Below are 18,719 nucleotides of genomic sequence, written 5' to 3' on the forward strand. Positions count from 1 at the left end.
CCAGATCTACTCTACTGCAAGCAACTGATGAGAATCACAGAAGGAAAGTAACATACAAAGTAATTAATATATAGACAATCCAAATTATAATTATTATATTCCTACACAGAAAAAAATAGTTGAGTATTTTCTAATGATGTATGTATTTTAATTTAAATATAGTCAAATTTACATTTTAAATCAATAGGCACTTTCTCTGTCAGGACTATTCATTCTTTAGTCATATCAATTCCAGGGGGAAAATTCCAAACAATCCAGTAAATGCAGACATAGCATCCATTACAATTAAACAGCCAGTGTATGTAAACCTTGCAACTTGTTTTCATATCAAAATGACAGCATGTGGTAATGAACTTTCTGTTCAGAATTATAAGACCTGGAAAGGGAAAGAAATATATACTCCCAAATACTAATTACTCAGCTGCTTAATACTCAACCTCGTCAAAAATCTGGAGATCAGCCAAAAAGTGTCATAAATGGTTTGACTTTGAACCAGAACACTATTTATCAGCATTCGTAATTTCTATCTGTGCAGACAGATTGTGCTTAGTACTTAGCAATGAAGTAGCTAAATATAACAGCAATGCTAATTAGATCATACATAAACGTTTGAGAATTCTGATTATAACCTGGAAGTCTTTATTAAACTCAGCTAAGGAACGTAAACCACAACTGCTACAGCCGTCACAGAGCTGAAGGGGGTCATGTTCACAAGGTATGATGCAGAACCTCAACACGTTAGTGGCTACGCACATCACGTCTGAAATAACTCTTCAGCAGCACAGCCAAATAACTTGTCAGTATATACCTACTTCTGCATCAACTCATATCCAATGCTTCTCTGTACCATGAAGCATGGTTACGTGAAATGAGGATATGCGGTCTTGACCAGCTGTACAGTTTAGGGAAACAAAGGGTTACCGACAGTAGGTGGAAGGACAGATGCTGAGTTCCTCTGTACAGGATCTGTGTGTGAGGCACAGTAACAACACAGGGCACTTCATCTTCTGTCTTTGCCTCTCTCCCCTCCTCAAACCACATCCTAAACCTTTTACATCTTTTTAATGCAGAAATATATTACATTTTGGCAAGCTCACTGTCATTACTTATGAAGCGGGGATTTCTCATTGCTACGCTGAAATGACTTAAAACAATGAACCAATTAAGAAAAAAGTTCTAGCTTAAATACCGAGAACAAAAGCAGCACAAAAGCAACCTCCCTCCTCCTTCTCATATTGGGTGTTGCTGTTCTACACTACCAAAAATCACCCGAAACATCAGGGACAAAAACTCGCCCTATGGAAATAAACCAAAAACCAGTGACCTCATAGGGGAAAAAAGTTTTACTTCATATATAAATGTGTAAAACTAATACCCAAAAGGTTATCTGTACTTATATAAATTAAATCACAATGTTTCAATGATAAAAACTGTAACAAAACACCCCCTACGACTGATCTCAGATTTGGGGGGGGTTTTTTTAAGTGCACACATATTTGAAGATTGCTCATTCCACTTGGCAATAGTAATTACAAGTGGAAGTTTAGAACTTCAGTCAATATAGCAAAGACAAATGGGATACATTTCAGAAATTTTAGTAAATTTCTTTGGCTTGGTTCTCATTTTAGAAGCTCAGTAATGTTAAGGTTGTTCTAAAATCCAAAATAAAAATTGAGAACAAACTTTGAATCTATTTAAATCAAATTATAATTATTTCTTTTCTAGGATAATTTTCAAGACTTCATTATAACAGTTGATGATATCTACCCCAAAATAGATAAATTAAGCCTTTAATATAATCACAGTTTTACTTACGTAAACTTGTTAAAAAAGAATGATTTAAAACTCATCCATTTACTTTGAACTTTAATGAGCAGAACAGATATCATTTGCGGTGTTAAAATTATTCAGGCACAATAAAAGCTAAAAATATGTCCTTGCACACGGCGAAATTAGCTTCCATAGAGTACATATGCCTTGTTTCCCACAATCAAACTGTCACAGCATGAAAACATTCTCCTGCGTGTGGACGTTTTGATACCCATTTCCCTGGTGAAAGTGTGCAAAAGGATCTGAAAGAGTTATCGACAATTCATACAGTATCCTATATTTCATTAGATAGTACACGCAGAGAACATATCTTAACTCTGAAGGGAGATGAGGCAACAATGTTTTAAATGACTATTGACTCCACTAAATTTCCTGATAATGTCAGAAGACTGTAGTCTGTCAGGTTCATAAGAGACTCGGGATGATACAGGAATCCAATTATGCGAAGTCTATTTAGTTGTCCTGTTTGCTAAGCCAAAGGTTAACGAGAACTGCACTGAAAAAACCTCCTGTGGTATTACAAAGTATTTCTTATGCCGCATAACATGTAAATGAAAAAGTATTTTAATCAAGTCTTTCTTTAACTCTTTAATTGCAATGGAGCACTACACAATACAGCAAATTAAAAACTCATGATGGAAAAAGTGATTTTAAAAATTTGCCACTGAACTAAAGACATTGTGGCTAATTATTAAAGCAATTATTACTGAATATTTCTAATTTGCAACGGAAAAAGATATTCAGGTCACAGAACCATAGATAGTCATTGCTAACATTAAATCTTCATAAAAAGTAAGCTATGGCCTCTAATTTTAGAGAGAAATTAATTATATTTTTGTTGGTAACACATTCAAATCTGTTTACACAGCTGACAAGTCTGAGCTCCACCAGACTCGAGCAGTGAGCTTTGGAGCAGATGACTCAACATTCACCAATTTCATTAAAGATGAAAAGGGGAAAATTCACCTGCAACAATGTCACTTGTAAAAACAGACTTAAAACAGATTTATGAGTTTTACATATGTGAGGTATCCTATTCAAAAGAAGCGAGGGGGGGGGAGGGAATAAGGGAAAACCTAACAGCTGTGGGAAAACAGATTAGAAGTGTTGAGTTTCCAATTCTTTTTTGGGCTAATGTAAACTAATAAAACATTAAAATGGATCCACATTCCAAAGACTGTAATTACCACATGACACCATGCTGTTAGTTCAAATCCTGCATATCGCCCTAGATATGCTCCTGAATACATGGACATAGATTTACCCACCTCTCAAACTTAACTACTGTTTCTGCAAACACTACCACAGACGTACTTCATGAGCATATTAGGAATCCAGACAGTCTTTGCCTTTTTTTGGTTTGTGTTATTTTGTTTGTTCAGGTTATTGGAGGTTTTTTTTATTGGCATAAATACTTTCCCCAGAGCAATACAAAATAGCAATTCTGCCTTTACAAGTAAAGAATAGAAATGTACAGGCAAGTAATGCATTAAAGATAAAGGTAATATGAAGAGAAAGCAAAGCCCAATTCTGTTTTGACTTTGTAGAATACTCAGGTTCAAATCCTAGTTTAAATGAATTTCATGAAAGTAGAAATACTTAATTTTTCTGCATGTTTCTAAGGTCACAAAATCTACCTACAACATAACTACATCATTATTTCAGCCTTTTAGGGGTTGTCTTGTTTTGTTGCTTTATTAAATAAAGGTGGACCTCACTAGCTGGCATTGGGAATATACTACCAGAATAATACCATCTGAGCAAAACTGAAAGATATGCTGTAAAATACACTGTAGGGACAACCATGTAAGGGAGCAACTCTAACATTTAATGGAATTCTGCAGTTAAATTCCACAATTTCACGAATTTGTAAACAATTCACAGTTAGCTGGTTCAGTCAACAAGGGTTCATATTGATCTCAGCTAATGTTTCCCTGCATTTCTAAATAGTAGTAATTCTAAAACCTGCAACATATGTTTGGCAATTGAATACATATTGTACTGTACTAATATTATTTACTATTTCAAAACAGAATCTTGCAAATATCCATAGATTCTTGCTGGTCCAGCAGGAACCAAAATGGATACTTGAAAAGCAAGTGAAGCTCTCCACTGGTTTGAACAGGAACACCTCTTGCTTAAAGCCAGACACAGGCTTAAGCATACTGGTGAAGTAACTGAATAAAACACCTAATGTGTACTCAGAACACATGTAAAAATCAGGACTTTTTTCCTGAAATTCAATCACTGTAATATACTTCTTCAACTTTCAAAATGTTGTGCAGTGTTGCTTCAGTCTAGGAACATATCACAGAATCATAGAATGGTTTGGGTTGAAAGGGACCTTAAAGCTCATCCAGTTCCAACCCCCTGCCATGGGCAGGGACACCTTCCACTAGACCAGGTTGCTCCAAGCCCCATCCAACCTGGCCTTGAACACTGCCAGGGATGGGGCAGCCACAGCTTCTCTGGGCAATATCCCTGTTCACCACCCCTAGAGTAAACATTTCTTTTTCTTGTCAAAAACATGTACTGAACTTGATACACATGAATAACTTCCACGTACTTCAGTAATCCAGTATTTCAACCAAAGCTACTTACTGAGTCGTCTGTGGCAGAAGGCGGCCATCCTTCCCATAACTGGTGACGGACAGGGATGCTAGTTAGGTCGTAGACATTCCGCTTTACCTGGTAAAAGAATTAAAAAGTTAAAAAAATCAGACCTTGCTCTAACAAAAGCAATACAGGCAAATGGCATTATTTTCATCATAATCCCAAAGTTTTTGGTGTTTTGTTTTGGGTTTTTTTCTAATTATTGTAAAATAGGTTCCTCCCAACACTCACAGGTTTTCAGAAAGTACTGCCAAAAGCAATTGAACAATGTTAAAGAAATTAATTTAAATCTATAAAATATCATTCATAATGATTCATTATTACTTCAGCATCATAAATGTGTAAAAGAATTCATAATGCAATTTTTCATGGTAAAAAGTATTACGAAGTAATGAAACTGAAAGGGAAGCGGAAGGTAATAACAAAAATTCTGTTACAGGTTTTGCTAGTTTACGTTATATCTAATGCAATGAGAAATGCACCTATTTTTTGCAAAAGTTCCTTAAATGGCACCCAAAAATAAAGCTGAGTCTATTAAACATAAAAATATGAGTTAAGAAGCACATTTTCAATGAAGACAACACATTTCAAACATTTATTAACAAAATGCAAATAAACTAATTTTTACATCAACCCTTTTCTTGTGCTATTAAGATAAAAGTTGATACTATTAATCATCTCACATGACGGTTGTCAGGAGGAAGAGAGGGGGAAAAGAAGAAAGCTGGAAATTTTGTATACAGGAATAATGCTGCAAAATACAAGAGTTACATAAGTCTTTCCACAAAAAACATTAACAGGGATAAAAAAGCTGGCATATTTTATCAGAGGTTTTGTGATAAGCAATTATTTAAATGACAAAAAGATGTATTTTTGTACTTGGGCTAGAGACTTATATCTCAGATTCTGAATAATATCTTATACCTGAATGTCAAGACTGCACAAGCAACCAGCCCCTGTAAATATTGCCCATCTGGACCAGAACTGTGAAAACAATCCACTTAAAGAGAGAAATGTTGGCTTTTGGTTTGCTTTCCATAAAACTGCTACATGGGAATACAAGGTCTTCCCATACCTTTATCGGTCTACTTCCAAGTACAGATCTCAACAACCTACAACTCATCCAGAAAAGCATTCTCAAATCAATGAAAGTAAGGTTTGATTCATCTTACTAGTATTTTACATTGCCCTTGGCTAGACCGAATATCCAAGGAAGTCAGAAGTTCTGCATCCCACTCCCAGCTCTAAGAGGGCTGTACGGTCTAACGTTAACAGACACAAGAACTGAGTCTTTGACACATTAAACCAAAAGTTAAGGCAGATGAGTAAGATTGACTTAAAGCAAATGCCAAGTCTACTCCAAAAACTATCCTCTGATGCCTTCTTTAGCTTTTCATTTGTCCACTTGTCAACTGGAAAGAAACAATTAATTAAAAGGAGATAACGCAACAAAGCTAAGCAATTCACTATACAGACATTTTATATAACTTGACCCTGCCTACAAATCAGAACTTGCCATAACTTCATCACTGAAGCACAGTTGAGATTTGAATATATGGCATCAAAATTCATTTTCTCTGGATCATCGTTAGAGATAAATGCTGCACAGACCCTTTCTTTCAAATTTTGCACATAGATCAATAATACATGCATGAAGGATACACGTGCAGACATCAAGCAGTAAAAGAACTGTTCTAATCACTGTAAATATCCAAAGGGGGCTGAGGCAGGGATTTCCACACATACACTTGCTCACAAATGTTAATTTGGGCAACATTCTTCAAAAGACTCTTCATGGCACAAATAAATATGACTGAGAAAATTCAGGGCCTATAGACAGCAAACACAAAATATAGTGCTCTTACTGTATTTCCAATTCTCAGATCATCCATTCAATTGTTGTTGCTCATTCTCACTACTTAAGAGGAAGAAGAGGAGGAGTACTTCACACTATAGAAGTGCCTCTTAATAAAAACTGCAAAGCATTGTTTCACATTTCTGGATAGTTTTATATATAGTCTAGGTGGATAATACTTTCAGTAAGATCAGTTTAAAGCTTTATAAATATAAATACTCTGCACAGATGAGTGGAAAACAGTGACTTCAATTTATTATCCCAGAGTAAAATATATTAGTTCTAACTCTTGAGTCTACATCTCACTAAAGGATGAAAGTCTGACCACATGGGTTCCTTATCCAGACATTTCAGTATCATGACATATATTTGGGTTGGATTTTCAGCTCAGCTTTATATTCATTTATGTGTTAGACTCATTAAGATATCTCTCTTTTTATTTATCTTTTTAAACTGGTAAATTACATATAAAACCAATAACCTTTATGTTAATATCGGTTTTGTTCATGAGTTTTTGCAGGGAGACTGATCTGGAAACTATGTTTCAATTAAAAAAAAAAAAATTACAACTATATCTTAATTTAAAAAAATAAAACAAACATTTTTTAGACACAGGATACTGAAGTATTTATTAGCAATTAAAATGGACTTCCTATTAGTGCTTCCTCATATTTAAGCATGTTGTCATTCTTTAAAAAAAAACCACCCTACAAATACATCTTAATTATCAAAACCATTTAAATTAATTTCAAATACACGTATGTATGGTATATTCTTATATAGTTGCACATACGTATGCACACACACACACCTGTGAAAAATGGAATAATGGAAGACTACACTCTATAGAACTTGGTATATGTACTGCTTCTTAACAAGAAGGTAGCCTGGTGTGCAGTATTTGTTTCACAGTAGTGTCAAGGTAAAGAGATGTCATTACTCTGAACTGACCCCACGACAGCCTATCAAAATGTAACAATACTGATCCATGATCACAAAAATATGGTTCTTGCTATTTTCGTTTTCTCGCATTAAAAACCAGGATAAACTGTCCCTGGGAGATAACTATTCTCCAGTCACAACCCAAAAAGTCTTATTAATATTATTCTCACAATATAAAACTCTCAAATGAGCTGCTTTCAAATAACCAGTGAAACTTACGTACAGAAATGTGGGATGAATAGAACTACATAATATTGTTTTCAAAAAGCCTTCAGAAGTAAAAATAAATCACTCAGAAGTCACATTCCTCAAATTCCCTTTTAAGTCCCAAGTACAACAGAAAGGCATTATGAAAAAAACAGTATTTCCCTTCTTTCATTAACTCATCTGTAACTGCACTGAATTCAATAACATTCCTCTGCTATTCTAAGCTTGAAAGGCATGCTCGGGGTAAAGTGTTATGTTGGTATAAAGCACAATGCCAGACTGATGTGCTGGACAAAAGTGATCAAAGTTGAAGTAATTTTAGCCAATGCACAAGTATTCTGCTGCATTATTCTACCAGAATGACATCTGTTGAGCAACTCGTCGCAGAATAAACTAGTTGTTACAGGCAGGCCTGGTTGGGTAGGGAACCATGTAAGACTTAGTAGGGTAATGTTTGATTAAACAAACTGCTGGAGTTAAGATCATAACTGGATTTGGAATTCACGCCAAAGTAGTCCTCTTTCAAACAACAAGCCACAATCAGTTATTTAAGATAAAATAAGCTTGCTTTTAAATAATGATTTAATTTTAGGTTCTTTTGATAATTTGAATAGTATTACGAAAGCAGACTGCAAAATGTTTTAGAGACTAGAAATATTTACCAATCTAGCACAGAAAACCCCTTTTCTTCATGAAGTGACTTAATTTCAGTATAAAGTTAAAAACTCTGTAAGGAGGAAAAAGTTCTAAAGATTTGTATAAAACAGAACCATAAACTGCTTTTCACTAGGCCAGTGAAATACAAACCTACACCCATACTTTTCATGCAACTGAAAAAGTTAGTATAATAAATGGATAAAGTCTGTGTTAAGTTTTTATTTATAAATTCACATTATATTAATAGTAGTACTGAAATCTTTTAAAATTTGTATAAAGCAAACTCTAACTTCCAGTGCCATCCACTGAGCTACATTTATTGGCAAACTTCTTGGTCTCCCACCTTTGATCAGTTTGAAATACGAATTGGTGGTATTGTCTTTGTGCAGCCCACAATTTCTTTTCATAATGTTCAGATGCCATGGTGACTGGCACATTACTATGGCAGCCACCCTTCGGGATTATAATCTCCAGAATATATGAGATCATTTAAAAACAAAGTAAAGGCACATCTATTTGGTTCCACAACTCAGCTGTGAACAGTATCAATGCCACCATTTAAACCAAATACCCCATATATTTCAGATGCAATTTTACTTCAAAAATTATATACAATTCCTGCAGAATGCCCTGCCTTGCAGCTATACACTGATGATGTAGAAGCACATGAAGTTTTCACCCAACTCCCTTCTACTATTTAGAAGGGAGTTAAAATATTAAACAACTCAGTATTGTAAGAAAACCTATACGTCAAAGTAGCCAACACACCAAGAAAATTTCCCAGATACAGGCAGAGTCTCACTTTCTTATCTTTCACTGGCTGTTTTTAGGCAGATGAGTATGTTGCTTTAAAAGTAAGGTTAAACAGAGAAGATACACTTTATAGATATGAAGTTAATACAACATTCAAAGCCCTTCCACATCCATATTAGTCAAGATAAATGAAGTAAAATGTATCACAGGGTAAGAAATCTCGACCAGGTAATGTGATGATGACAACCTTCCGTCGGTTTCACTTAGCAGGAATAAGTAGTTATTTTTTATCTCTGAATTAGAAAAATCTGAAATCTACTGTAAAAAAAAAAAGAAAATTATCTAACACCTACCAAATTGTTAAAAAAATAAATTTATGCTGAATCATCAAAGAACTGTCATGCCTGAATCTGTACCTTTGAATCACAACAAATCACAACAAAGTTTAACAGTAGTTTCCCTCAGGCTGTTTTCCGCTTATGCAGGTACAAAGTTAATTGAAATAATGTAGATAATGAACTTTTGTTAGTCTTATTATTAAATATAATTTATGCAAAGCTGTAAATTGGCTGAGATGCTAAAGACTGTTCCAGGCACATAGGCAGCATGAAAGACAGTGCAAAAATGAGTGCATGAAAGGCAGACAAAAGGAGCAATAAAGTCAGAGGACTGTGAGGAATGTGGAATGCGAGGGGGATGCAGGGAAATGAGATCAGATGCAGACTGAGCAAGGTTGCATGGGGCAATGATGGTAAAACGAGAATCTTGACTTTGACATTGTAACAGAGAAGAAGCCAAGACAAGTACGCAAAATTTTCAGGGGACAGCAATGATATGGATGGGGCAATGACAGGAAGAAACATGAAGTAAGCAAAAGCATTTTGGTGGAGAAAGATGGAAAGAAAGGAGGCAAAACCAGCTAAAGCAATAGTCTTCAAGCCTTAACATCTCTGCCAGACAAAATTCCACTGATAGATAGCAAAGGGCATCTGGAATCTGGCAGTAATACATGGGAAGCAGGGACAGAATCTACCAAGTTTTCACACATAGAGAAGGAACAAAGTAGTGAATTTGAAAGGATAATGATGTTATCAATAGTTATGAACAAAAAGATGAGTCAGATAAAAGGGCAATTTCAGTTAGCCATGGACCAACAAGAACTATTAAAAAGATAGAGACGTAAAACTAGAAAGAATTTCTGATTCAGCATCTCTGCCACAACCTATTGCAATAGATTTGGTCCACAGTAATAATAAAGACACAGGACAGAAGTGGAAGAAGCTAGGAGAGAAAATTAAAATAAGTGATCCATATTTAAAATTTTCCCATTGGAGAGAAAAAGTATTTTGGATTTTATCAGGAAAATGCTATCAGCAATCCATAAGAAACTGAATTTCTTAACTTCAAAAAATGGCATCTGCAGTAATTTTTAGCCAGCAACCCACAAGTAGGATATATTCATATATAGCAAGCAACGCAGTTGTATGAACCACAACCAGCATTAGCAACCAAACCAGAACTCTAAGGTCACTTTATGTGAGATTCCTTTGATGGGAATGATACATGTCTGCTCCACACAAAATTTTGTTTGCCTTTTTGTATTTCCAAAACACAGTAAACTATAGTAAAACATAAAGAGCAAAGGTTATTTAAATTAGCAAATTTTAATTTTAATGTAGGCTTTACTTCATAAACAATAATGCAATTCTGAAGACATCAAATGGTAACCGGCCTCTGTAGCAGCTGACTGAAGTTTGAATTATGGAATACTTTCAGTTAGTGAATTGAAATGTCACAATTGGGCTATTTTTAAATAACTGCATCTGCTTCTCAAGAATTTCATACCAAACTCTCCAAGGAAGATTCACTATGTTAAAAATAACTATTTACATTTGCACATACACTCAATTCACTCTATTGCAATCTAATGGAAAAAATACACTTCCAACCTAAATATTTTAAGTCTATACTGAATGCAAAAGAACTCCTCTACTGTCCGAGCTTGCCAGCCAGAAGTCAGTTGTGATTCAGCATTTTTATGAAATACACAAGAACTCAAATGTTTTACTACAATACATTCTCTAGTTACTTTTTTATTTCACAGCTCTTCCTTTAAATCACTATTTTTGCTTTTAAGACCTCTGAAAAGATTCTGGTCTGAATCATTTTTGTATCCATTTATTTATCTGGTCTCATTTATTAAGTTTTCCCTTTTAATAGGCTAAAGCTTTGAAACCTCTTCTCTTCTTTAATGCAGAATAAAAATACATTAAATTCTAACATAATTGGTTTTAATTCAATGTCTGAAACACATTCTTCACTTATTCTGTTACAAGTAAAACTGAAACAAATAAGAGCACCAAAACTTGTATACCTTCTGAAAGTAGTATTCTTTTCCCTCTAATTAGAACAGTTTAATTTTTAAAATTAAAAATAATATGCAATTTCACACCTTCCTAAAGGACTCTAAGAGAACCTGAATGTCCACTGTACTCTGACCACATACAAAGCAGAATTCATTAGCAAGTTACAACACCAAAAAAAAAGAAAAAAAAATCAGTAGAAAATATTCTCCTAAGTTTTTGTGTACCACTTTCTTGCAGTGAAACACAATTTACGTATAGAAAAGGCACTAACGCATTCAAAACTTTACTTTAGAGTATACGGAACAGTGGTCGAACCACCATAAACCCAGTTTAAACTACGATTAAAAACAAGTTGTATTGTACTGTAGTACTCAGTAAACATTGTGCCAGTATCTTCATTAGAAAGCTTATTGAATTCATTACCTAAGGATTCAAATTAACTTTGGCTTGGAAAACGATGACCGATTTTTGTGACATTTTGCTGGTAAGAGTTCAAACAAAGATTAAGTCACATTAAACACTAAACAAAACTCAGCAAGTACATTTTTTGATGTTTCCAACTCTTTAATTTCAGCATCTAGAAAAGAGATTGAAGTACGTGAATTTTGCCTCTCATTGTTGGAAAGGTGGAGTTAGAACTTCATATATCTAGAGATTAAATTAATACTTTAACATAATCCACATTATTTCCAATTTGAGTGATGAAGCAAGAAGAAACAGGTAACTACTAAGGAAGATTAAACGGCTGAATAAGTAAATGCAAAGTTAATGCATTATTTTGTTATTATGTATTTTTAAATAGAGGAAGGGAGGAAAATTTTCAGGAGAAAGAATACATAAACTGACAAAATTTAACAGAGAGATGATTCACCATAAAAAATTTAGCGAAAACCATCTCATTTAGGAAAATAAGATACTAAATACAAGGACAGACTCACCAGTACCACTTCCAGAAAGGCATATAGATTCTTTACTCCCCAACTAAGCAATTACAGCCTCATTCCCCCAAATTTATATCCATCATAGTGAGTCATCAAACAAAATCCAAACTAAAAATCTTAATTCCATTTTACTGATGTAAATTCTTGAGGACTACAGATAGTTCTAGTTACTTATGTGAAATACTACTGGCAAACTTTAAATGTGCAAAATTCAAAACACAAACTGCTGGGGGGTTCTTTCCTAAGCTAGTTGGTTATGTTCTGTTTACTTCTACAGCTGAGAGAAAGACACCTTCAGAGACTCTACCTACTCACTTTATAGTCTCATTGAGTAACTATATTTCTGTGCTGTAACACTTACACAGATAATTTAGAATTTCTTCCTAATGGGAAGTTGTTACCAAAAGCCTGTCTGGTTTATTAATCACTAGATGATTTAAAAATTCATTAACTGTAATGACATCTACATCTCATTACGTTTTGTAAAGAAGCAGTTTCCTTTGGCTGTTTCCTTTCAGCAACAGAAATAACACTGTGAATAAACTACATTCAGAAATTTCACAATTATCAACATTCCATTATTCTCTATTTCATTCACTGGACCTCATATTTTTAACTACTTTTAAACCAACCCTTCATGGATGTCATTTGGCCTTTATTAATGGGTCTGTGCCAAGTTAGTATCGTACCAGAACCTACAATAAAAAATGGTTCACTAGGTAATACTAGTGAATTTTTGTCGTTAAAACCTGCAAATTTTGAAACAGAAAATAAAAGCAAAGCTTCAACTAAACTTTACTGAATCTTTTGACATGTCCCTCATGCCATATATCTATACCTACAAAATAATCTGAAAAGATGGATGTTCCGAGTACATGAGATGTTCCCTCAAAGATTTAGCAAGACTTTTTCCTAACCTCAGCCTTCTGCCCAGTGAAGATTTGGGGCTTGAGAATTAATCTGAGCTCTCTTCAAGTTACCAAATACTACTTTTTGCTACTGCTTTGGAGCTGGCCTTTACCTGGGCTGCAGCAAGTGGTAAATGTTAAGTATATTCACTGTATTACATTATTCACTATATTTAAATACTACATAGAACTGTTTCGTTATCTTTGAAATGTTGTTTTACTTCTGAGTGCCTCAGTTTTCCGCCACCGTACATGCACATTTTAATTCTGCGGAATAAAGAAACCTCTTTGCCAATCTCCATCCTTAAATACCTAAGATTAACTATCCTTCTAGCGGAGTGTTCTTGCTAAATGCAAGTTCCAATCTTCTGAACTTGATGCAGAAGTTACCGATTGCTGCTATATGGCCTGCACTGTGCAAAGGCTCAGCCTACATAATTATTATTATTCATTGCTTGTAGTGCCTAGGAGACCTAATTGTGATAATCCCCTCTGAACTTAAAACCGCATGACCCTTTGAATTTTTTAATAGAAGGTTAAAAGAAGAAACAAATTCCTATAGAAGAAGAAGGGAAAACACATTCTGAAGAAATTGAAGCAAGAGACACGAGTATTAAATAAAATAAAGGAAGAAAAAAAGGTGGGGGGAAGAAAAAAAATCATTTTAGCAGCACACAAGCATGACGTTGAAATAGGGTATAGAAGAATTAGAGTGTGAGCTAGCTGTGACATTAGAGATTGAAAGGAAGATGTGATTAGGGTTAAAAGAGATCAAACAACAAAGACTTACTGCCAAAACAATTTTACGAATTTACTTGAAAATGCCTTAAAGACTCCTACAAACAAAATAAAACTGATGACACTACTTGAAGTTTTTTGTTTGTTTGTTCTACATATAGTGCACTGACATAGAAAAGATACATTTTTAAGTCCTAGTTTGTTTTTCCATTCAGTAGGAATGGTCATTTGAGACAATATACTTATTACTAATCCAAATGAAAAAGCACTGCTCTGTGGAAACTTTTAACTGACCTTTACGCACATTACAAAAGACAACAGGCAACTGCTACTGAGACATCTGTTACCAGATCACTATCAAGACAGAACTACTCTTTTGACAAAGCACTCAATTGCAATATAAAGGGTAAATACAGTTTCCAATATTGTCACCCCAAGGAAGGCTTTTATTTGCTGTAAAAATCAGGAAAATTACCAAACCAGATTGCTAATGCTACCATCCCAATTCCAGCTGCTTTTATGTCCTAAAATGCTGATACATTGCCAAACATAGGGTATTTTATTTCCATTAAAAATCAACATTTTAAGACCCCTTTAAAAATAGTGGGACAAACTCTGGAGACCAACACTCATGCAAGGTCCTGCCTCTGCCAGGAAAAATAAGACTTTAGTTTTGCTATAGAAATGTTACTTTTAGTTACCACCTGCCAGAAGATTTCAGAGTGCTTCACAAAGCATGGTAGGAAAATTATGTGAAGTCCAGAGGATTATTTTGGACTTTGCTGCAGCAGTGTACGAGTCTCTAACAGAGCTGAAGCTCGACAGATATAATAAAGCATATGCAAGCTGAATAATGGTATCTCTGGGAAGAAGCCATGAAAGACTGATAAGAAAACACTGCAAATTAGAAAAGCGTAACTGTTAAGATCAGTTCTATGATCTCTGGAGCTAAAAAAAGGCATATGAAAACCACTAGTTGAAACAGCTGGTCTATGAAACGCAACAGAAGACTGCACCAGGGTAACAGTTTGTGCCTGGGCTAACCAGATGAGAGAGACATCCGGAGTCAAGGAACAAGTAATTTCATATGGATTGCTACTTATCAGACTTAATAGATAATCCTAATAAATTAATCTCAGTGATTAAATCAGTAACTTGGAGAAAAATATACCTTGACTCTTACTGACCACGAAGTTGAGGACATGATCGAGAGCAGCAACTTTGATCCAAGCTATTTAAAATTGGTATGAAAACACAATTTAAACTACTAAATACACTCTGTGCATCCCAACATCTCTCAGACTTACCGGAAGCTACTGTCACTACTGGTAAAATATGAACAATGGTTGGGAAGTAAGAAAAAATCTGCATGCCAGGTACACAGGCTTGAGTCAAGCTTGTCCATGTCATGTGCGCATATATTCAAATCACTGCACAAACAAATGTAATTTTGCAGTTCCTGTCTTTCAATCTGTTCTACTTCCTTTGTCAGGAACCAGTGCGTGAACTCTTCACCAAAAGTCTGTATCATATTTTCCTGTACCTTGTATTGGCTGTGTTGTTTCCTTTTTAAGGAACTAGTTGTCTTAAGGAGTTATAGCATAGTGCGTATTTTGGATATAGTCAGGTTCCCGGTCTTAAGGACCTTAAGGTTTATTTCTAGGGCTTGAATTATCACTAAGAGTAAAAGAGATAGTTGATGTGATTCTTGCAGTGGAAAGTAGATCTGTTACATTTTCACGGCTGTCATGATCTGAACAAAAGAAAAATTTAGACATATTTATTTGAAGACAAACACCCTCATCTTCATTTCAAAAGAAACTGGTTTGTAACAGCCTAAGCATGACAAAAGCATATACTGGTCTTTCATCACTTCCCTACTTGTGTGTTTTCATGGGCTTCAGAAGTAATCAGCTATATCAATGAATGATAACATAAATGGTCATTTTAGGAAGTTAATAAGATGAATGGAAGTTAGATGTCCAATTCTTGCTGCATTTAATTAAAGAGCACCATTTGTACCCACACTGGGGAAAAAATGGAACCAAACAAAAATAAAGGAAAAAAAAGAAAAGGGAAAAAAAAGTAATTAAAAAAAACCCTAAACAAACCCCAAACAATTTTTCCTCTTCCAAATTTCTTTTCACTTTGGTCCAAAGAGATGCTAAATCCCTCCCCAAATCTCAGATTATGACACCAAGACATGCTTTCCTCAACGCCTTTCATTAACTAACAGTCTCTTCTTCCACCAAACAAATTTCAGAAAAAAAACTGATTCAGTTTCAATCTTAAAAAAATGGAAAAGCATATGCTTCAGAGACAATCCATATTTTAATCTACTAATTTTGGGTAGAACATCACAAAATCAGTATTTCGTCATTTGTTTTTTACTTGTCTCTAATCAACAAAAAACTTTGTGAGAGAGCGTTGCTACTAGTGACAACACAAAAATCTATTCAAGTTCTTGTAAATGGTCAATAATTAGAAAATATTTGCTAATTTAGGCATTTTATGAATAAGTAGTTCAATCTATGAATTTGGTGATGCAAAGTACCACAGTTGTGCAGGACTTTCATGTAGAGAAATCCTCCAATACTTGTAACTTCAATGCTTTACCACTCTCTTCACACCACTTTACACTTACAGCTCACAGTAAGCCTGCTTGCCTAGTGAAGAGAGATGGGTAGGCTCTTGCTGCAGCCCTTTTTATTCCCTGTGCCAGCCAACAAGACATATCTAAAGGAAGATGAGCCACAAATCTGAAAGGTCTTGTGTATTATATTAATTTCACCAATACTGTACTGTTGCAACAAGAAGACAAAGCTAGTAGTGTGACCTGCATTGCACCTTCTACCATAGCATGCAATCACATTTGTAACCCAAAGGAAAAATGACATGCAAAGTGCATTTTCTCTAAAGACTTCCTAGTATCTTCACCACACAGAAGAGAGTATGTGTTACCCAGACACTCACCAATAACTCAACTGTTGACTTGGTTCATTCACCTAGCTTGTTAGTATCAGGTAGTTGGCAGACTCTTCCATATGAGAACTCAGTATGAACTCACACTGAAGCAAACTGTGATGTCCTTTTCAGTCACTGTATGCATTTAATACATTATTTTATGCAGTTGAGTTTAAATAGATATTCTATTAATGGTATTTTGAATATAAGTTAAAACAAATTATAAAACAAGGTTTACTGAGCTGTTAGTCAACTTTCTACTAACAAAAACATTTCTTGGTACTTCCTCCATTTCATTTTCATGTCTATGAAATCACCACTTCTTTTGGGGTTTTTCTTTACATCAACAATATTCAGAAAGAATCTGAAATTCATTTCTGCTTTAACCAAGGAATGGCTGTTGGTTTCACAATGGAAAAGAAAACTATGCACACAATCTGCAGTGTCAACATGCACACATCAATTACAAATATAGTTATTAATACTGCTACATTTAAGGTATATGCATATAAGATGCCTGATTATAGTATTAACAAGCAGCTCTCCTATATACATATACACTTTTTTAAAGAGAATTCAGTCTATTTAACAATTCACTAACAAAGCTATTCCTTAGCTCATCCCTGCCATAACCTGCTCTATTCAGAAACATATGGGAAAAGACATTAAATAACCAGTGAAAACCATGGACTTCTGGTATTAGTGCTACACATTGCATACCCCTATTCATTATTCTACCTCCCTTGTTTAATCTATCATTAAGACTCAGTGACCCTACACTAAATTTAAAGCAGATCCTTCCTTCCTCCCATGCCTAAATTCACATACTTTTCTAGTTGGGGATGCCCTCGAGTATTAGCCACTCTACAGGGTTTCTCTAATCTCAGCTCTGAACTATGTTGTGCTATAGAAGCAAGAAATTGCTGGTTTACATCTTTAACTATGGAATCTTCCACCAAAAAACCTCCCTCATTTACTTAATAAGATAGATAAAAATCCTTCTTTTAGATGGATATTTAAAATGTACAAAAATTATGTATTTCCCCCTACATGGTATAAAATGGAAGTTATAAAGTAGATTATTTTAAAGCCTGCTTCCCTGCACTTGAGTTCAAAACATAATTTCATTGGAAACAGTTTTAAAGCTTTCAGAAGTTTATCATCACATCTTCTAAGAGCTGGATCTTTATTTGCATTCAAAGTCAATATGAAATAAGTTTCTAATAAATAAACAAAAAAAAAAAATCAAAAAATCAAGATGACAAAAAAACCCAGATATTAGATTTGCTTTTGGTTTTTAAACATAGGAACTAAAAATATGTAAAAAATACAAAGACCTCTATCTTTTTCATTTCTTTCTGTTGACACAGTTTGCACTTTAACAGTAATGGCAGTACAGGTGAAAATATATTTAGAGTTTGCTGAATGAGGGACAAGAATAATTATCATTAACATCTGTACGTATTTGTCAACTATACCCCTGTCTTCCTCTTCCATGATAAGGTGAAAATTGATCTTCATCAGGATTTTAAAAAGTTGAAGACAGTAAGACTGTGAGTGAAACAGAGATGAAATTCTGTTGAGTTAAAATTAATCAGGCTAAGGTGCAATCCAAATATAGATTTTTATCTTTACCAAAAGCAGCCATACAATTTTGTTTTGCTTTCAGGAATAACACTATTTTTAGCATATTTAAATATTTTTAAACACATTTCCTCAAAAAAATAGACTAAAAAAGCTGCAACCTGATGAAGAACCCTGATCTGCATTCTCCCTGGTTTCTACCTCTTTAAGTCTTTACCCAAACAAGTCAGCACTTGAACTAGTATTAGGTGTACGAGTTGTATGCATTTGTAGAGTATAAAAAGATAATAGGGAAAGCAAACTAGTAAGTTTTAAGTTGTCAAAATCACATTTTTCTATGCGCAGGCTATAAGGGGATATT

General features: G+C 34.5%; 1 protein-coding gene across 2 annotated transcripts in view; it reads right to left on the reverse strand.

The window, feature by feature from the left end:
• FAF1 (Fas associated factor 1) overlaps nt 1-18,719 on the reverse strand; it is a 170,009-nt gene that overhangs the window by 80,383 nt on the left and 70,907 nt on the right. For both annotated transcript variants that reach the window (XM_030496205.1, XM_030496206.1), the window contains exon 8: nt 4,432-4,518. In XM_030496205.1, the coding sequence (XP_030352065.1) occupies nt 4,432-4,518 (87 nt within the window). The remainder of the gene's footprint in view (nt 1-4,431; nt 4,519-18,719) is intronic.

The sequence above is a fragment of the Strigops habroptila genome, chromosome 8 (genome assembly GCF_004027225.2).
Source record: "Strigops habroptila isolate Jane chromosome 8, bStrHab1.2.pri, whole genome shotgun sequence".
Taxonomy (NCBI): domain Eukaryota; kingdom Metazoa; phylum Chordata; class Aves; order Psittaciformes; family Psittacidae; genus Strigops; species Strigops habroptila.